General features: G+C 44.6%; 1 protein-coding gene across 2 annotated transcripts in view; it reads right to left on the reverse strand.

The window, feature by feature from the left end:
- The window catches only part of ETS1 (ETS proto-oncogene 1, transcription factor), a 128505-nt gene that overhangs the window by 78828 nt on the left and 27533 nt on the right, over positions 1-22144 (reverse strand). For both annotated transcript variants that reach the window (XM_036014156.1, XM_028527416.2), the window contains exon 3: positions 20556-20700. In XM_036014156.1, the coding sequence (XP_035870049.1) occupies positions 20556-20700 (145 nt within the window). The remainder of the gene's footprint in view (positions 1-20555; positions 20701-22144) is intronic.

Here is a 22144-nt window from a genome sequence, read left to right on the forward strand (position 1 = left end):
CCTCTGACTGAAATAACTGCATGCATTCCCTTGTCTGGTCCTGAAGGTTACGGAGTGCTTCCATCAGCATCATTCCCAGCACCTCTGAGGAATGTTGAGGAAAAGGGCAGCCCCCAGCCCCCAGCCCCTAGCCCCCAGCCCCCAGCCCGCACTGTCCATCCCCAGTGGAGACTCTCCAGGGCTTTGCATGACCACATGTGAGTCAGCTGCCCAAAATACTGAAGACACATATTCTCTCAATCCTTTCAAATTATTTCTAGGTCCCAGATCACCCTCACCTGCCACTCAGGGACCTTTACGTGTGGTTCTTCTCCTGCCAAGTCTCTTGTCATCATTTGCTGGGTTTCTCATTAGACCTTTTTACCACTTATGTACCATCACCTTCTGAGTCATTGTTCCCCACCAAGAAAGTGTGTGCAGTGGGAGACAGAGGGAAGGCATGGTGGCGCAAAAAGATGATCAATGCATTAACTCTAACCCATCGCCACTCAAAATAGGCAATAATGAGCGAAGCTGCCAGTGGGAGGTGGATGCCGCAGGGTCCCAAGTGTTGTGTCTGCCTGAGCTCAAGGGAGAACCAGAGAAGGAGAGAAATCAGGGTCGGGAATTAAGGGAAAGGGGAGGAAGGACTCGGCTCCCTTCCCATGGGAACTGGGGGGCGAGGGAAACTGACACGAAGCGCGCCCCTGCGCTTGGCGGGTCAGTGCCTGCCGCACATCTCCTCACAGCTGTAGCGGGAAAACGCTGGGAAGCATTACAAGCAAGAGCAGCTGGTCACAGAACACAGATTACTAATATTTTTCCATTTATATATGTATCCTGGGATGACAGAATAACATGTCCCTGTAGAGACTTCCAGACAAGTAGGGCATGGCATTACAAACGCATACACAATACATTCTGGGAAAGGTCTCATTGTTCTAAAGTCACCTATCTCCACATCTCCACCACAGGCCAGGTGAGCACCTGACAGAAGGGGGAAGAGAAAAAGGTGGTCAGAGGACGTGCGGGGTTGACTTGAGTGTCACATGCAGTGACACCTCCGATATACAAGGTATTTCTGCGTCTGTTGGCTTCAAAGTAGCTGTTTGTGCCTTTGAGATGCCCAAACTGAATACATTTATTCCATTAAGTGTTTTATTTGTGGCAAACTCTATGCATTCAGGATGTTTTCCAGACATCTGTTAGTGACCTTCTTTAAAACCCATCAAAGATAAGACAAAAAAATCTTCAAAAGTAAATATCAATATTAACATCTGAGACAAACAAACTTCCATTAAATGAGATGGGTACAATTAGTTCATGAAATTTGATGAAATCTTCCTAGGAAAGTCTGCTGACTTTTTTTGTCTTGGAAATAAAACACACTGAAGTAAATTAAAAATTAAATATTGTCTGTTTTGGTTCATTGTAATACTGGGGGTAAGGGGAAGGGGCATGTTCCTATTTAGAGATGAGGAAATTGATAACCATTCAGCATAACTAGATTTTCAGATTTTGCATTCTTCTCAAATTGCGTACATAATGGCTGTTTTCTGTTGCCTTTTCCTGGTTACTATTAGCTCACACAACTCACTCAAGGCCCCACACAGGAGTCCAGCTAACCTGGCCTCAAATTCAGAGTCTGTAACTGACTAATGGCGTAGCTTTTGGCAAGGTACTTCAACTATGTAAAGCTCAGTTTACTTGTCTATAAAATGAAGTAACTAGTAACTTGTAGGATTTGGGGGTAAAATTTAAATAAGATAATGTGTGTAAAATATTCAACAGTATCTGGTTCAAAATAAAGAATATATGGCAATTTTTGGTGGGGGGAGGCGGTTCAGAAAAAAAATCACATGCCAAACCAGATTTGGAACTCAGGTATCCTCAACTCACTAAGCTCACTCACTACACATCAAACACTTCTCATTACCACAGTGAGCAATGTTGAAGAACCACTTAAAACAAATGATTATTTATGCCATAGATTAAGAAGGCAGTTTGTAAACATAGGTGCCCTAAGTATTTACAAATCTCCGTCTACAAGAGTGTCAAAACAGTAAGGAAAGAAGAACCTTTTTAACAAATGGTGCTGGGACAAGATACACATATGCAAAGGAAAGAAACTAGACCCCTTCCCGCTGTGCACAAAAATTAACTCAAAGTGGGTCATAGACCTACATGTAAGAGCTAAAACTTTGAAACTCTTATTTTTTTAAAAAAAAACACATGATTTGCAAGAGTGAATCTTCATAACCTTGGGGTAGGCAATGATTTCTTAGCTATAACACCAAAGTACTAGCAACAAAAGAAAAAAATAGATTAATTGGGCTGATCAAAGCTAAAAACTTTGGTGCTGCAAACTATGGCATCAAGAAAGCAAAGGGCGACTTTTATTAGGGGAGAAAATATTTGCAAATCATGTATCTTCAGACTAAGGAAAGAACCCTTACAGCTCAGCAGTAAAAAGGCAATTCAATTTAAAAACGGGCCAGGATTTGAATAGACATGTCTCCAAGGAAGATGTACAAATGGCTAATAAGCATATGAAAAATGCTCCACATCATCAAGGAGATGTAAATCACACTCACAAGGAGACACTACTGCACATCCACTGTAGGAGCTATCAAAAAGACAAACGTGACAAGTATCTGCTGGATGTGTAGAAACACGGCCCGTGCCCTGCTGGCGGGGATGCAAAATGATGCAGCCACTTTGGAAAATGGCTTGTCACTTCCACAAATAGTTAAGCATAGAGTTACCATGTGACCCAACAAATCCACTTCTAGAAGAGGAATGAAAGCATGCATTCACACAAAAACTACACATGAAGGCTCATAGCAGCATCATGTATAATGGACACAAACTGAAACAACCCACCATTATCAAATGATGGATAAATCAAGTGTGGCACATCCATTTAATGGAATATGATTTGGTGATAGAAAGGAATGAAGTACTGATAAATGCTACAAAACAGATGAACCTTGAAAAAGTGAAACCAGTCAGTTCCAAAAGGCTACCTAATGTTTGACTCCACCTGAAAGAGAAATCCAGAATGGGCAGATTTATAAGGACAAAATTTCACCCAGTTGTTATTACTAGGGCATCGGGGTGGGAGGGAGGAGAGAGAATGGGACCGGTTGCTGATGGGCATGGGGTTTCTTTCAGGAGGGACAAATGTTCTAGAATTAAATTGTGGCGATGCAATACTGTGAATATATTTAAACCCCTTAAATTGGACACTTGAAATGGGTGAATTGTATAGTATGTGAATTATATCTCAATAAAGCTTATCTCAGTAAAGTTGTTTAAAAAAAAACCCCTCTGCTTTTCAGAGGTGAGGGCAAGACAAGTAAGAGAGAAAGAAAGTATTTCCTATCATCCAATCGAGCCCAACCAGTGGAGTCTATGAACATCATCTCAAGACCATTTGCTTAACCAAAGTTCAGTGGAAAAACGTCTAACATTTCCATGACCTTCTTTTCTAAACTTCCTAAGTGGCTTAGAGAGAAGCTGCCCAGGAAACTCCAAATGGAACCTAAAAATATTATCTCCTGGCTTTGTAAACATTAGCAAGGCTAATGAAGGGAGCAGCAGCAGACCCAGGGAATGGAACATTTCATTCAGGTCGCAAGGCATGAGCGGGGTCTCCCTCATCTCTGAAAGGCAGGCAGGAAGGCCCAGGAGGGGCCAGGTTGGGGTCAGGGAGGTGAAAATCAACACAGGGCCCATAAGGAAAGAATAACACTGGCCAAGGATACATAAAGCAGAGCAAGAGTGACCACATTCTAAACATCAGTAAAATAACCCCTGTTCAAATCAAACTCTGTTCTCATTCTACCGACCAACTTTGGACAAATGAGTGCCACGCAAGGCAAACTCCCTCCACCTTCACTTTCACACAATCTGGAAAGAGGCGACGGGAGAAACGATGTTGCGTGAGTCTCTCCTTCCCACTCCCACTCTCTCAGGGCTCTCCGGACTGCTCAGCGCAGGTATGTCTGTCTCAGGTCCCTTGAGGTTATGCCGATGTCCTCTGAAGACCAGTATGACAGCTACGTTGTGACTCCAATACTGTGCAGAATAAGGGCTCAATAAATGTGTTCATGATGAAGATAGGGAAAGAAAGGTGCTCTAATGTAACCACAACCTAAAACTTGTCGAAAATCTTGAATTACCTCTGATCCAACTGCCGACCAAGATACCACCACCCCTCCACTAGCTACGACAAACTTGGACAATCAGTGCACAGATTTCTCACATCCTCTGCTCTGTGCAAAGTATTGGCTACACACTGGGGGCACAGAACTAAACAGTAAAGTCCTTTGGCCTTAGAGGGAGAGAAAATAGAACACAAAAAGCCTTTCGGACCAATGTTGAATTTTGCTCTGAAGGATTTGAGAGGTTTTGCTGCTGTTGCCGTCGTTGTTTTCAATTTTAGTAATTTCTTAACTTATTTTAAAATCCCCGCTAGTTATCAGAGTCATCTGAAGGGATGAATTTAATAACCCTGCTGTGTGTGTGTGTGTGAGTGCTTGTGATGATTCAGGCATTCCGTTAGGTACGAGGCAAAACTCCTGCCCTCATAACGCACGTGGACTATCAGGGAAGACAAGAGTGATTGCAACCCAGTGCAAAGATCTCTACAGTTCGGGTTCTCACTGGTATTGGGGGACACAATTAGGGTCTGCACTAAGGCATTGACAATGGTGAGAGAACACATGGGGTAAATTCAAGAGATATTTAAAAGATAAAGTTGACAAGACTCGAGATCGACCAAATCCGAGGATACAGCAGTCTTCTGCTTTCATCTCCTTAGAGTTTCTCTCTCCTCTTGCAGTAATAGACCCCTCTGACCTCACTTTCTAACTAAAGAAAAGATAGGAAAGAGGGAAGGAGGGAGGGAAGGAGGGAGGGAGGGAGGGAGGAAGACAGACAAAGGAGTGCTGAGAAAAGAGGGACTTGACAAGATTATCTGATTTCCTAGAATTCCCCAGGCTGGCACTGCTACTGGATTTCTCAGTTCTGTAAGTCAATAAATTCCCTTTTAAATTTAAGCTAATTGAGCCAGATTCCTGCAACTTCCAAACAAAAAGAGCCTTCACCACATAAGGGTTAAGGCATAAGGGAGGGAATGAATAACAACTTTCAGTTTCCTAGCCTGACGATTGGTAGATGACAGTGTCACTCACCAAGACAGGGTAAAGATTAGGTTATAGAGGAAGGAGGGACAGTGATGAGCTCAGGTGTAACTTCAAGATGTCTGTGTGATACCCAGGTGAACTGTTCACAGAAAAGCGTCCACGGAAGAGACCTCAACGTGCTAATCAGTAAATGAGGAGACTGAACTGCTTTTCCTGCAACTATTCTGTAATATGCAAATTGTATTTAAAGAGATATATTATTTTTATAATGACTATAAAAATATTCAAAACATGGCATATACGCACACGGCAAAGAGTAATACACAGCCAAGAAGAGGAGAAAAATTGTGTGTTTTAAGGCAACCAAAACAACACAGATTTTTCTGCCTTTCAGGCAGACCTTTCTTTCACTTCTGCCCATGGATGGGAAGATGACTAATTTCCACTTGCCCACTCTGCCAAACATTGGGGAATTCGTGACATGAAGAAAGAAAGTGATCAATGGCCATGGGACAGGTGCAGAATTCCACTTCAAGCCCTCCATCCTTATCCCCCAAATCTCACTGGCCCAGTTCTCCTATCAGCGCGCCCAGCCCGAGGCCCCTTCTGCCTGGCTCACCGCGGCAGAAGCCGCAGAGGGCCCCCAGAGCAACAGCTCACTTTTCAGGTCTGACCTGCTCTTCCCCAATGGACCATCCCCTAAAACCTTCCTTTGAAATTCCTTTGAAAAGTTTTGAAATGTGTGTCTTATAGGATAGAAGGATAATGAAAATGAAATTACTTAAATGCCTTCTGAAATATCTTGCAAGTTTATTTGAGGGGAGAGGTAAACACAAACTCCTTTAATATTGATGGGATTTCAGAGATAGATGGCACCGTCGCTAAATCTAAACCCCTTTTTGGCTCACTTATTCCATCTTTTCCATCCTCTTCCATGGATCTAAAGAGCAGCTGGCAACTCACCGGAGATACTTGAAGAAGAGTTAACGCTACACTATATTTAATCTTAATTGATTTGATACTTTGTTCGAATCACTGCTTACCTGAAGCTTGATGTCTATGAAAGTCAATGAAAAACTTGAGGAGGAAGAGAAATTCAAGCAAGGAAAGATGAGTGGATGCTGGGAACAGTACTTAACCCACAGCACCAGCAAGGCCAAATATGGCCTAATTCTGGAAACTGCCCTGAATGTCCTAAGAGAGCTGATTTTCTATATTTTACAACTGGGAGTTTTTAAAAGCTCTTCTGTTAAAAATAGGTAGAGAGCAAAACAAGTGTTCCTTCACTTCCATTAAAAACTTGAAAGATCAGGAAGAAATTTGGAAAGGGCAGAAGGGAAAGTGATTAATTGTTTACTAAAAAAATATATGGAATGTCCCTCCCTCCTCCTCAGCCCAGCCGGTGGGCCTGGGGACCTGGGGACCTGGGGATAGACGCCCTGAGACGAAAGCCTTGTCCCTCACCCTCGCCGCTGCCGGTCTGCTCAGACACATTGCAATTCCGTCCTCTTCCACGATTCTCCCTCTCCCGTCTCCCGACTCCAGAGCAGCAGCGCCGCATCACGTGTGAGTTCAAAATAAAGAAACGCTTTTCCTAAAGAATCTGCACACAAATAATCTCATTACCCCAGCGCTTAGGTTTATACAGCAGACGTCCTCTGCCAGGAAGAGAAAAATAGCACTCCACGCTCCCTCATGGGGAACAGCTGTGAGCAGAGAAATGGTATTTAATTCATTGTGGAAGATTCAACAATGGCGGCACTGCACTTTTAAAAGCCTTTTGATAGTAAAACCCGCAGAGAACAGCCCCTCCTGTGTGCTGAAAAGCCGCTTCCCCACAATTAGTCTCCCCATTCAGAGGTCTGAGCAGTCTGTGTAAACCTCAGCACGTGCTGTGTACACTGGGGAGAGCTTCGAGGGTATAACCTTTCAGAAACTTTCCAGAAAGGGTTTGCTCTTGCTCAGCAACTCTCCTCACAGGGCTAGCTGGAGGAGGAGTGGCAGGGCAGAGGGGTGCACCACTGAGGGGACAGAGCTGAGGTGAGTGCCCAGCGAAGCAGGCAGCCCCATTCTCCGCTGCAGCCTCGCAACTTACTGGGCTCCTGCGTGCATGTCAATAAGCAGCGCTGGACCAAAAGAAACCAGAGAGGAGCCCCAGAGAAGTCGGGCTGCAGGGGATCGTTTTTCCTGTTCCATCCATCTGTGTGAGTCCCATGGCTCTCTGGTCTGTGGGACAGCCAGGGGAGCTTATATCCTCTTCCCCTGGAGGGTAGACATTAGCCACCAAGGATGATGAGGCACCAAGGAAGGCTTTAATTTAAAAAGGTTTGGGGCAGCAGGTAATGTTTGTGTAACGGTTAGGAACACGGGCATGGAGTAAGACCCCAGTTTGAATGAGGCTCTCCCACCTCCTAGAATTACAGTTAGACTTCTTTGGAGAAGTAACTGTACCTCTCTGAACTTGCTCATCTCATTTGTGGGATGGGAATGATATCACTGTCATAAGAATATCGTGAGAAAGAAAGAGATCGCAGGCGTGGGATCCTTGGCATACGGAAAGTATTCAATGAAGGGCAACTCCTCTACCTCAAGCCGTTCTAGAAGGAAAGGCCTTCTCTTAGATCTTCTACCTTATGATTATTTTAAAACTGAAGAAGAGTAAGATGTGAACTATTTTTGCTTTGTATTCTTCTTCTCTTTTTTATTGATCAGTAGAAAGACAAGCTAGAAAGAGAGATAAGAACAGCTAAGTTATCTAACTGGAAATTCAGAGGCACTAAAACCACGTTTAAAAAAAAAAAGAAATGCCAAACAAACTTTGCATCATGGTAGGTTGGTTTTGTCGTTCAGGAACTTGAAACTTGGATTTCTCAAAGCACAAAGCGCAGATGAACAGCCGGGATATTTCAGATCTTCTTGAAGCAAACACAACAACTTTTTTATTTCCAATTTTTACTGAACTCTCTAAGAATAGCCCACAGTCATGTCAGCCTGTTCTATGATAAAACCCAACATTCCACCTATGAGCCTTCAATATGATGCAAACCCTCAGCCCTGTTAAGAATGTCCATCCGGACTGACCAAAGAAGGAGATGCTAAGAGGTCCCAGTGCTGCCGCGGGCTTGGGGAACTCTCTCTCACTAGAGTTGAGACCTCTGGAAATGGTCTCCTCTTGTCTAAGTTAGTTGGTGGCAACAAATAGAACAAACAATGGTTCCAAGAAAAGCCAAAGGTCAGGCATGAGGGCCACGACTCTGAAGGACGGCCAGGAGTCAGAGGCGTCGGCTGGGAGAGCGTGGCATCAGAGGCTTACGTGTCGCGTCATTGTTCCTGCGCCATCGTTGGAGGGGCATTAGCTCTGCATTCCTGCCCCCAATGCAGGCCCTGTTTTCACCACTCACTTTCCCCCAGGCAGGACACACAGATGCTGAGGACCATCTTTCCCTCCCCGGAAAGTCTATGAGGAGCGGCGCACACTGGGCTCTCCCTTGGTGCTCTGCCCTGTCCCCATCTCCGCCTCACAGCAGAGAGGCCACAGTCTATGACCTTCACGAGTGTTTGGAGAGATCACTCTAAGGAGCATAAAATAAAAGCAGATGTGGAAAAAGGAAAAAAGAGAGATGTGGCTAGACTTGAGGCAAGGCTCTAATGCCCAGTGTCTCTGAGACAATGGGATGGAAACAGCTTCCAGGTCTAAACACACTTTCTGGGAAGGCCTGTCATGGCGAGAAGGGATTGATAGGAAGGATGCTCACACCAGTGAATTCAATCCAGTTCAACCGAATGTGCTTGGTGTCCTCTCTAAGTGCAATATGCTAAGTGCTTCTGGGGATATAAAGACACCTTCCCCTTGCTTGGGGCAGTAGCTCTTAACTTCTCAGGGGGTCTCAGACCACTGTTAGAATCAGGGGAAAGCTACAGATCCTTAGAAAAAGTCTCACACACAATTTTAGAGGCGTCACACATTTCTGAAACTCATCTGGGTCAAGCACATCTGGCTCTATGAGAATCTGCAGGTCTAAAACCTGGCAGAACATTGTCAGGATTGATATGTCTTTGAAAAAATGTGAAGCACATCAGAATTCAAGCGACAAGCACAAAGGCAAGGAGACCCTGGTTCTATGGATAGTTAGATCACTGGTGTTCTGTTTCGCAAACACTGCTTCCACACCGGTCTGCAGAGGTATGGAAGACTTGTTAAAGTAACTTCAGGAACTGGTGGCTTTTTTGTTTTTGTTTTATTTTTTTAATGACACCTGAAAGAGTGAACAGAGGGTCCAAAGGTCTGGGTTCTTATACAGCAAGAAAGTCCAAAAGAGTCAGACATTTCTTTGAAGGTTGTGAGTGAATCTCCCTGGCACGTTCAGGAAGGGAGTACCGACAGCAGAGCCCTTTTGAAAAAATAGCGGTGGTGAGGGAGGGGTGGTCAGCTGACCAGATCACCGCCTGGGGGCAGGAGCTGGACTGACTGCTGATGTCCCGCTCACACTGGCAGCCTTGGAAAGAGACAAAGGTTGCCCTATAGATCAGTGGAAAGGTCATTTCTCTCGCAGTGCAATTAGGTCTCATGTTTGACCTATGACCTCTGGCCCATGAAATATTTATGCTCTCAAGATAGACAGCCAGGGAGCAAATACATGAGGATGGAAGCTGAAGGCATTTAACATGGAAGAGAAAAACGGAGGGAGGGAAGGGAGGAAGGGAGGAAGGAAGGGGTGGTTAATCAATTTAAAGTAATATATGAAATAATCGAGAGCCATGCTTTTGCTCATTTCCAGCTCCAATGAGGGCTTTCCCTCCTCGCCATAATTTTGGGAGGTAGCCACTATTCTACATTAGAAAACTGAGGCTCAGAAGGCGTCAGTGATTTGGCCGTGGCTGCACGGTTGGTAAGTGGCAGGACTAACCCCTGGACCAGGCCAGCCCCACCGAACTCTCTTGCTCATTTCTGCATAGTAGTAATCCACACCTACGCTCTGGGTAGAAGTAGCTCCCTTACCTACCTCTGTATCTCCCCACCATCTACAACTCCGCCCGACCTCTTGCAAAACCGAATCTAAGTCCAGAATCTCTTGTGTTCCAACCGTCTCTTTCTAAAGCCTAGCTAGAAAGAGACGTGCTGGCACAGACTTAAGGGAAGGCATTCAGTCCTGGCCCAGGCGGTCTCACTCCTCTCTCACTGCCTGGATTCTGGATGCAAAGCCTTGGTCCTGGGCCGCCCCAGCTCTGGGCGCACAGTGCTGGCAGCGCCGGGGTTAACCCGGCTGCCCTGCGCACGAAGATTTCTGCTTTATTTCAGCAGGGGAAGTGTGTGCCTGCCTGATTAGCCTGATGGTTTCCTCTTTTCCCATAACCTCCAGACCCCCGTGGCCCAAGTGTTTACTCTCTGAAATAAAAAATCTGCTGGTGTTTTTCTTTTTGTGTGCTCGTGTATTTTGGGAGGCTTGCAGCGGAGGAGGGCGGGGTAGGGGTTAGAGACGCGGAGCCGGGGGGAGGGACAGACACCTCCCCCAGCCCCTCCCCCGCGAGCCTCTTCCAGCTGTGTCCCGGCTCAGACCCCTGGCTGCTGCGCAAGAAGGAAACTTAGTAATGAGGCAGTTGGGTCCCCGGCTTCAGCAACTATAAACACAGCGCACATCTGGAGAGTACGGAGTCTCTCCGCGGCCAGACACCGAGAAAAACAGGCTGTCTCTGCGCATCCACCCCCACCCTCACACAGCCCTCCTCTCGCGGGACTCCGTCCAGCCCCCGCATCACTCCCCCACCCCCAGATTTCCATTCAGAGCGCCGAAGCCAAGCGGGGGCTGACGCCAGGCCCTGGTCCATGTCCCCAGCCCCCGCTCCAGGACTTCCAGAAGAGGGGTCAAACTGCTTGAGTCAAATAGGAACCCGGTGCCCCAGGGACCTTTTCCCAACTCGGCCCAAATATTTGTGGTTTGAAAAAGCTAAGAGAACTTCTTTCTCCCCGGCCCCCTGGGATTTCCAGTGCAATGCTGTTACTTCCTAGGATTTTTGAGAAGCAACAAATCAGAAAACAGCCAACAAAATGCTTGCATTTGAATTGTAACTTCTCAGCTGGCCATGGTCTCAGCGTCTTCCTCTAGGTTATCACCCTTCCCCAGGACCTGCAGAGGTGATGGCGCATTTGTGAAGGCCTTGCCGACCTTACTGCCTCTGCAGAGACTCAAGTCCCTGGCCCCTGTGGCTGCGTTCTCTGGTCCTCACCAGGCTCCCCTCTCCTTTCCCTCGTGAAAGGAGGCACAGCGAAGAGTCAAGATGGCAGGTGTACGAAAATTAGCCTTGGGCAGGATGACAGCGGGGCCTTTAACACTCCTTAGGTAAGGGTGGAAATTTCTAGTTTCTTCAGCTTACCTAAATTCCCCTCACACACAAATCATGTTGAAAAGAAGAGGAGGAAGGTAGCATTTATTTATCACCTGCTGTAGGCCATGAACTTTAAGAAATAAGTGTAAGAATCCTGTTAAAGGTGCGGGAACAAGATCCCAAATGTGTTACTGCTTTTTCTACACTAAACCCTTTGCTTGGACTCAGTACTTCTGAGCTTATACTCAGAAACGTTTATCAAAAGTTGTTGTAGTCCTAGTATGAAATAGCACAGGATGGAAAGCTACCAGGGGAGCCAGGGTGGAAATAGAAAGGATGGGTCAAGGTACCATTGGCAAATAGGAGCACACCCAGTCCCTAGCCAGAGAAACATCTTTCACTTACGGAGAACAGGGGTCAGGCATTTGTAGAAAATGCATTAGAGCAAAACGACAGAGCAGGTAGGCAGGATGGCTTTTCGCATATGGAGTCTCTTCCTAATGTACCACTTGCACAAGGCGGATCTGACTCTCTCCTCCAGTGTTTCTTCCTTGACATCTTCTTTCTTTCTGCTCTCAGATGGGATGCTGGTGGGCAAGGGATGTCCCGTAGTAACCTTCCCTCCCAGCTGTCCCCTGGAAGTGGGTTGTGCGGGCAGCTCAGCCCCAACTGTCATCGCCTGTGAAAGTGTTACGGGGTTACAGCTCTCTCCCTCCCAAGCACCCAAACTATCAAGTCAGATCCTGAGTGGATCACAGTTTTTCCTGAGACAGACAGCCCACAAGGTAAGATCCCAGAAACACTCACACAAACAGAATCAGAACTGTTCCAAAGAAGCAAGGAAGCTGAAGCAGGTCCTTTTGTGAAGCGAAACACTCCCTGAGTGGAGAAAAGAGAAATATGTGCAGCTGATAGAGTTTAAAACACCGTTTTTTACAGCCGCAGGGCCATGTGAGATGGTCACTTAGTTGAAAGAACAAACCTGCTACGAGAATAAACACTTCAGAGCAAGGTGGATCTCCATTTAGCAAGTCTCCCTGGCACTCATTCCCTCACTATTCTCAACCCTTAAAAGCCAAATGGGAGGCATCTGTTTTTCCCGCTGAAACTTCCCACCTGGTTGTCGATAGCCTTTTCCAAACATTGGCCCAGGTTTGATCTCTCCCAGCCGCCTGGCCGTCTGAGAAAGCCCCAGGAGAGACCATGAACTCAGACTCTCAATATATCTCCCACTTGAACTTCCAAAGTTTATTTGGGAAAGACATTCTTAAGTTCTACCATTTTACTAGTAAATTTATCTTAGAAATTCTAAATAGTAAATCCAAAGTCACATGCTTATGCTGCCAAATTTTATCTCATGAATAAGTGTAATATTTCATACAGAAACCATTCCTTCTCTCATGTAAATATACTCCCACATTCACACTTGAATAAAAGTTGCCCAGAGACAAGGAATATCTTCCTTTGTCTCCATATACCTGCTCAGTTTCCAGTACCTGCCACCGGCCACCACAAGTGTTCAACCAATCACTGGTGGATCACTTTCTGACTCAACACCCAGACACCTGTATTTTCTCAAGCACTTCAGGACAATGTGTTATAACAGCAAACATTCATATCCCGCTTGCTAAGTGACAGCGCTGCTTTAAGCATTACATATATTAACTTAGCAGTTCTCAAAATGTGGTCTCTGAACCAGCAGCAATGGCACCTGAGGACTGGTGAGAAATGCAAATTCCTGGTGAGATATACCCTAGATTCACTGAATCAGAAACCCCGGGAATAGAACCCCACAACCTGTGGTTTAACAAGCCCTTCAGGTGATGCTGCCACACTCTGAGAACCCCTGGCTTAGATGAGGGAACTGAATTACAGAGATTCAGTGAGTTGCCTAAGGTCACACAGTTGGGGAAAGCTGGTGTGCAAGAAGTAAAAATTGCCAGTTATAAAAACAGTCGCAGGATGCAAAGTACAGCATGGAAAGCATACTCAATAACGTTAAATAACTACGTGTGGTGTCAGGTGGGTAGTAAGTACATTTACAGGGGTGATCAGTTTGTAAGTTAGATTAATGTTTTATCACCGTGTTGTACACCTGAAAGTAATACAATATTTCATGTGAATTGTAATTCTAAATAAATTGGAAAATGACTTAAGCGACCTGTTTCCAGAGTCTGAAGTCTTTACCATTACACAACACATACTTCCTTTCTCGTGAAGAATGAGACATGGAGGGTAGGATGTGAATGAGGGTAGATGAGGTTTTACTGTGTTCAGTGACCAAAAATACATCAAGTTGCATTATGCAAGAAGGAAAAAGTATTGTCTTAGTTCTCAAATCAAGGACCGTGGTAATGAAACCATAGGTACTCCCTGAGGGTTTGTTGTGGTCTGTAGTTGCAGACTGCTTTCCAGCTCGAAGCAGCTATTGTACTTTGTAAACCTGAATTTTAGTCACAAGATGACATCCATAACTTTGGCTGATTCAAAACAAATCCATCCCTGAAACAAAAAATAATTTGACAGTGTATCACTCAAGAAGGGTGCTAAGGAAGCATCCTGTTTTCTGATACACACTATTGTCATTCACGATCATCATAACTATCCGGTTAAAATCAAATATGGATACCCTGACCTGTGAGGCTTAATTGATTGGGCATCATCCTGCAAAGCAAAAGGTCACAGGTTCATTTCCTGGTCAGGGCACGTGCCTGGGTTGTGGGTGCAAGAGGTAACCAATTGATGTATCTCTCTCACAGTGATGTCTCTTTCCCTCTCTCTCTCTCCCTTCCCTTCTCCCTAAAAACAAATAAAATCTTTTTTTAAATGAAATATGGACACCTAACAGTTGATGGAACAGACTATGGTGCTGTGGCCCAGGTGCTTAGTTGAGTCTCTGATGTCAGCTTTCTAGTTCCCAGTAGAAAACAGGCATTGAATGAATCCAGCTGGGTCTGGGCACCATTCAGAGCTCTCTGCCTCCATCTAAAAATGGCTTGCCATCTACCCCACCCTTTCAAGAGGGCTGTGGATGGGAACTAGTCATAATACTTGATGGCTGTGAAATGTTAGTGTGTTCTTAGAGACAAGGAACAAGATACTGACTTAAAAAATGGATCTTGCTGACTTCCAGTCAAGATGGAGGCGTAGGTAGAAATGCTTCACCTCCCTACATGATCACAGAAAGAATTACAACTAGATCTCAAAACAGATAACACCCAGAACCATAAGAAAATCAAGCTGTATGAAAGTCTGACAACCAAGAATTCAAAGAAGCCACATTCATCCAGATGAGTAGGAGGGGTGGAGTCACGGAGACCAGCAGAGAAGCGGCAGCAGTGGCAGCAGAAAGGGCAGCCCCACCTTCATGTGGGGTAGATAAAAATCAGGAGAGATACTTTGGGAGTGAGCAATCCTAGCCACAGGCCAGACCACACAGACCAGGGTTCCAGCACTGGGAAGATATGTCCCCATAACTTCTGGCTATAAAAACCAATGGGGGTTGGGGCAGCAGAAGAAACTGCTGGATTTTCAGGAGACTCCATTTAAAGGGCCCGAATGAACTTAGAATGTACACAAATCCACCCACTTTGGGATTCACCACCAGGGCAACAGCTGGAAGAGTGCCAGTCATATACGGGAAGTGGGTGAAGTGACTGGAAACAGGGAGAGTGCTGGGCAAACCTCCAGAAGTCAGGCAGGGGCATTGTTCCCTCTCCAAGCCCTCCCCGCACACAGAGCTACAAGGCAGTAAAGCAGATTGTCCTGCCTGGGAATTACCTAAGCTTTCACCCCACACAATTTGCAGGTGCCTTTTCTATAACAGGCTACAAGGACAGGGAGTCAAGGCAGCTCTACCTAATACACAGAAACAAACACAGGGAAGCTGCCAAATTGAGGAGACAAAGAATTATGGCCCAACTGAAAGAACAGAACAAAACCCAGAAAAAGAACTAAATGAAAGAGAAATAGCCAACCTATCATATGTGGAATTTGGAACACTGGTGATCAGGATGCTCAAAGAACTCACTGAGTACAGCAACAACATGAAGAAAGAAATAAAGGTTACATGAAGTGAAATAAAGAAAAATCCACAGGGAACCAACAGTGGAGGGGAGGAAGCTAGGATGCAAATCAATGGTTTGGAACATAAGGAAGAAATACGCATTCAACCAGAACAGCAAGTAGAAAAAAAGAATTCAAAAAATGAGAATAGTACAAGGACCCTCTGGGACATCTGCAAATGTACCAACATCCAAATCATAGGGGTGCCAGAATGAGAGAGGAAAAGTGAGAAATTGAAAACACATTTGAAAAAATAATAAAAGAAAACTTTCCTAATTTGGCCAAGGAAATAGACATACGAGGCCAGGAAGCACAGAGGGTCCCAAACAAGCTGAACCCAAAGAGGACCACACAAAAACACATCCTAATTAAAATGCCAAAGGTTAGCCCTGGCTAGTGTGGCTCAATGGATTGAGCACAGGACTGTGAAGCAAAGAGTCACTGTTTCAACTCCCAGTCAGAGCACATGCCTGGGTTGCAGGCCAGGTCCCCAGTGGGGGACACATGAGAGGCAACCACACATTGATGTTTCTCTCCCCTCAGTCTAAAAATAAATAAATAAAATTTTAAAATAAAATAAAATAAAATGTCAAAGATTAAAGATAAAGAGAGAGTCTTAAAAGCAGCAAGAGAAAGCAGAGTTACCTACAAAGGAATTCCCATAAGACTGTCAGCTGATTTCTCAAAAAAACCAAAACAAAACTGTGCATACAAGAAGGGACTTGGCAAGATAGTCAAGGTGATGAAAAGCAGGGCCTACAACCTAGATTAATCTATCCAGCAAAGCTATCATTTAGAATGGAAGGCCAGTTAAGGTGCTTCCCAGGCAAGGTAAAGCTAAAGAAGTTCATCACTACCAAGCCATTATTACATGAAATGTTAAAGGGACTTATTTCAGAAAAAGAAGATCAAAACTATGAACATTAAAATGGCAACAAATTCACAACTATCAACAACTCAATCTAAAAAAACAAACTAAGCAAACAACCAGAACAGGAACAGAATCTTAGATATGGAAATCATTTGGAGGGCTATCAGTTGGGAGGGGGAAGGGGGGAGAATTGGGGAAAGAGGTCAGAGGCTAAGAAGCATAAATAGTACATACAAAATAGTCAGGGAGATGTTAAGAATAGTATAGGAAATGGAGAAGCCAAAGAACTTACATGCACAATCCATGTACATGAACCAAGGGGGCAGGGATTGCTGGAGCGAAGGGTGGTACCAGGTGGAGGGGGGCAAAAGGGAAAAAACTGGGACAATTGTAATAGAGTAATCAATAAAATATATTTTTTAAAAATGGATCTTGCTATGATAATTGAGAGAAAGGGCTGAGTCGGGGGGACAGAACAGAGGAAGGGAACAGAGAGTGAGGAGGCAGGGTCAGTGGGCTCCACTCCAGTCAGACTATAAACAGTAACAGACATTTTAGCCCTGTCTTGTGTAAGGGGATCCATTGATTCACAAGGCTCCCCAACAGAGGGATGACGAGAAGCTAAGACAGAAAGGGCCCATTCATTCATGCAGAACACCAGCTCTCCATCCCCATTGGCTCTTGCTAATGGCTCCAGGCTGATAGGGAGGAGGGGATGGGGGAAGGCAGACAGGAGGAGGTAGAAATGAAAGAAAATGATGACTACAAGATTGTCACGAAGCAATGTACAGCTGCACAGGCAATTGCATGCAAATGTGGCTTCCCTTTTTAGCTGTATAGTTAATGTCCTCAGATTTATCTATTTTTCTCTTTCATGTCATCTTCCCCTCCCCTTTTCGCCTTGTCTTTTTCTGGCTACCCATTCATTTTTCATTTTCTCCTCTCAGTAATCTCCACCTCCCTACTGACACCCACCTTTATTTTCTGTCCATTTCTACACATCTTTTCTTTCTTCTTCAGCATCCCTTTTACATTCGATTCTGCCTGGCTCTTGACTCAGCTTGGTTACTGAGTATTCTCTCCCACTCACCTGCAAAAGCTCTCCCCCACTCATGTTTTCTCTCAGCTATATTCTCTTCCTTGCTCCTGCCCTCCTCGGCCTCTGTCTCTCTGTGAATAGGAGCGACATTCAGAGGAAGAAGCTTAATCCTTCCTCGACGGCCCCTCCTGCTGGGTATTCCAGCCACTGACAGATGTGTAATACTTGGGAAAAAAAAGTTCATTCATCCTTTCTGAAAGCACAAAATCTGAGACGGTGTGGGGGTGGACAGTGGCCATGAGAAGGAGAACGGGAAGAAAACTGAAGTTATAAATAGGATAAAAGAAGAGGAAAACTATGTAGAGTATTTTTTCCCTCTTTCTTTTTAACATAACTCCAAGGAAATGTGCTGCAGCTGGAGAAATCATTGGTTGGTCCCTGGCTTCATCTCCCTTCCCTACAACCCCACGATCTCGTTCCAAAGGACACCCATCACTGTGGAGGGCTGGACCCCAGCCCAGAAATAATCATTGCAACTCCTTCATCTGGACAGCGTAAAAGGCAAAGGAGGGGCTGGAAAAGCTCAGGGGGTTTGCCAAATATTTCCATCCGAGGAAGCCTAAGACAGAGGGAACTACGGCTCTCACATTTGCCACTGGGGCACCACTTCACCCACGGAGGCCTACGAGCATTTCTGAGCTACGGTTGATGGCATCCTAGATCATTTGAGGACTGGTTATCATGTGCCCCATCTTCCCATCCTACACACAAGCCACCAGCCTGAGTGGCCCCAGCTGCCTTCTTCTTGTGACAGTAGAGTAGACTTGGGGGGAAAAGTTTAGTGTCTCTTTACCCCATTAAACTGTATGGTAAACTGCATGGTAAAACTGTATTATAAACTAGTTGTATAATAGTGGAGATACAAAATAAATGTTTGCTTTGTTGTCTGTGACTCATCTTTCACCAGGAATACACACACGGGCAGGGAGCAAAATGCTGTAACACTTGGTGGGGGTTGGAAGGAAGGCTTGGGAGCTGCTGGCCAGTGCCGGGTTTGCCCAGTGTACAATATCAAAGACTGTATTATACTTCACTCTGTGTCTTTACTTATTAAAGCAGCTTTATTCTGAGAGGTTCTCCACACACACTGTTTTGTTGTCCCTGAAATGAAAACTCTTTTACCTTTGAGAACCTTGGCAAGGGGGCATAAGAAATCATCTTTACTTGAGAATTTATGTACTTCTCAGCTAAGAAGAGGAGAATCACACCTTTTTGCTCTGAAGAAGAAACCTCCTGATTTGGGGGCTATGGCAAGGGCAGAGATGAACTCCTCTATATTAGTAAGATGTGACCTGGAGCAAGAGAAGTACCATCCTGAACTGAAAGTATGCAGGCAAGATAACTTGAATCTCTATTGAACTAGTAGGCACAAGACTTAAATCTACTGGTATTAATAGGATGCAAGAGTTACACTATGCCCTGGCCAGGCAGTTCACTTGGTTAGAGCATCATCCCAAAACGCCAAGGTTGAGGGTTCCATCCCCAGTCAGGGCACATACAAGAATCAAACAATAAATGCAAAAATAAGTGAAACAACAAACTGATGTTTCTCTATTTCTCTCTCTCATCAATAAATTAAAAAATGTTTAAGAAAGGGTTGTACTAAAATAAAAACAACCAGTTTGATCTTCATTTTATACAAATTAAATTTATTTTGTTTAAAATTTCGAGGGATCACTTCTTTCATATCTTAAAATTTTAAGTCCTGAAGTCTAACCTGTGATCAGGTACAAACTCCTCCCTGTATCCATCCTCTTGAAGTGGGGAGACAGCTGAGACATTTGCATTTATCCTTGAGGAACTGAGGTACCAAGTAGAAAGTGACAATATTAGTGTTATGTCTCAAACCCAAGGTGATGCCAAAGGACACCTCAAAGATCAATGCCCGTTGAGTCAAGACACCATGGCACACAGGACTGGTTCCATTCCGCCCTGCAGAAGAGCCAGGCGGCTGGCAAGCGGCTCCCAAGCCTCCCTTCCAGCCCCAGCAAGTGTTACAGCATCTTGCTCTCTGCCTGTGTGTGTATTCCTGGTGAGAGATGAGTCACGGGCAACAAAGCAAACATTTATTTTGTATCTCCACTATTATCAAAGTAGTTTACCATACAGTTTTGTGGGGTAAAAAGACGCTGAACAAAGAAATTGTACTTCAGTTCATTTCCGGTGGCTTTCCCTCTATGTAATTCCTTACAATTACATATTTTTAATAAGTAAGAGAGTAAGGAAATTTCTTAGGCTAAGAATTTATCCTGAAAGGAAAAAAACAGATCTTAACCAGCTTTTTTGATGTTTGTATATATTATCAGAACCTGCTCTCATGAAAAATTGACCTTAATTTCTGAATCAATCATTTCAGAACCCCCAAATTCAAGCTTTACACATTGCATTTAAAATAAACCCCAAAACGGTAGCAGGTAAACAAAGGCTAATGCTTAATGTGTGAGGAACACAGTGAGTCTCGCAGAAGAGCACTGGGGTAGGGACTTGGGACTTTTCTCCATTCCAGTTCTCTGGAGGAGCGTGTCTCCCGTTCGCCAGAGGGCAGCACTGTGACCAGCAAACGGGGAGCACTGGGAATGCTGAGAGGAGGAAGAAGCCGCTGTGAAGAAGGCTGGGGAGACAGAAAGCGGTGGAGGAAAAAGCAGCCAGATGCAGCTGGGCATGGGCCGAGAGGTAGGGAATGATGGGAAGAGAAGACAAATGAAAGGAAAGACATTCCGCAGGAAGGCTGTTTATCCAGTTCGTACTGCATGGCTGCAGAACTGCTAGGCCCTCTGTCAACAGCCAGGCTAACAAAAATGGGCAAGTCGCAGGAAATGCACAGGGGACAGACTGTTTGCAAAATCAAGACCTGAAGCCACCTCTCCTTACTCGGGTTCATTCCTAGAGTGTAGTTTTCCTGTCACTGGAGAATAAATGAACTCAAATTATTGAGAAGACCCGGGGTTTTCCAAAGCAGAACAATAGTATCCGGACCCACGTAAGACAGGCAGCTGCTATTTTGGAGAACGCAGCCCTCCTCAGATTTCCACTGTCCTTCAGCCCCAGCCTCTGTTCCGGGTCCTACCTGAGCCACAGTGTTCCAGACCAGTCGGGACTTCCTGGGTGGCTGTCTCTTCCCAGAAGGGGTAGCAAGCTCTCTGCGGGTGATAACTGGACTGGAAACCACAGGCCATTTGAGGATCTTCATAGGAGTTGATAGCTCCCTGCCTCTGCAACCAAGGAGGGGAAAGAAATGTATTAAGAGGAAAATCTCTAGTTTAGTCCTAATGGAAAATGACTTAATATTACCCAACCACATGTAAGTAGGAATCATCCACAGATGACAACAGAATAGAATGAACTATTGGCCACACCCCTCCCCATCCTGCCATCACCACCAAACAATAGAAACCCATAGTTAACAGTATGGCAGAATCTTGGTCATTTTAAATTTAAACAATCCTGGCTCTTGATTTCTTATGTTTTCTTACTCTGCAAAAGCACCATAAAAGGATATTTTTACAAGACTTATTCCAATATCATAGAAACAACAGGTGATAAATGTCAAGGAAAAACAAAAAAAAATGGAACATCATAATAAAAGTCACTCATTTTTCAGTTAATGTACATAGCTTTTAATGATATTGATTGCTACACAGGAATTTTCCGTTTTTCCTAATATTTGAGGACTTGTACCTCTCTCTTATCAGCTTTATGAAATCCATAACATATACTATCCACCCAGCACTCTTTAAGAAAACCAAATATAAAGCAAAATAAAATGTGACATGTATGTAATGAAATTATGTATTATATGAAATGTATGTATAAATGGTGTGTGAGAAGCCTAATATAAGGTTTTTTTTTTTTACTTTTTTTATTGCTTGATTTTAGGGAGAGGGAGAGAGAAAGAGAAAGAGACAGGGAGACATCAATTTCTTATTCCACTTATTTATGCATTCGTTGGCTGGTTCTTGTATGTGCCCTGACCCGGGATCAAACCCGCCAACTTGGTGTATCAGGACGATGCTCTAACCAACCTAGCTACCAGCCCAGGGTCATGGCAGATATTCCTTAATCCAAAAGACCCTTAACATTGAGATTGGGCAAAAAGGTTAAAAATGAAAACCTAAAATGAGAAGCAGCAGATTCAGGGAGAGAAGACTTCCTGACACTAAGAGTCTAACTACATTGGTCCACCCTCCACCTTCTTTTTCTCTTTTTGATTCTTTCTCTCTTCCTTCATGGTTTCTCCTCCTCCATAAAAACTCCAGTGAAGAAAGCCAGGGAGGGGAGCACTGACTGAAAGAAGGTGAGAGAACATATATGAAGGATCCATGAGCAAGGACGACAGCGTGGGGAGTGACTATGGAAGTGGGAGGCAGGCTGGGTGGACAGGGATGAAGAGGGGAAAACTGAGATGACTCTAATAACATAAACAGTAAAATATTAATTAAAAAAAGAAAAGAAAACCAAACTCTGCTAGAATGTGATGGGATTAAATTTACTAATGTGAAGGTGCTAATTAATCAGTGTAATTCCGCTGGTGGCAGTCTCACCCCTGAAGAGTAGCTTGCAAGCCCTCAGGGAGACCCTCTAACTTCTTCCTCTGCCAACTGAGCTAAAGGTGCTGAGACTGTAAACAGTAACACCCTTGGGACTGAATGGAGTTAT

This window comes from Phyllostomus discolor, chromosome 13 (genome assembly GCF_004126475.2).
Source record: "Phyllostomus discolor isolate MPI-MPIP mPhyDis1 chromosome 13, mPhyDis1.pri.v3, whole genome shotgun sequence".
In the NCBI taxonomy this organism is placed as follows: Eukaryota; Metazoa; Chordata; class Mammalia; order Chiroptera; family Phyllostomidae; genus Phyllostomus; species Phyllostomus discolor.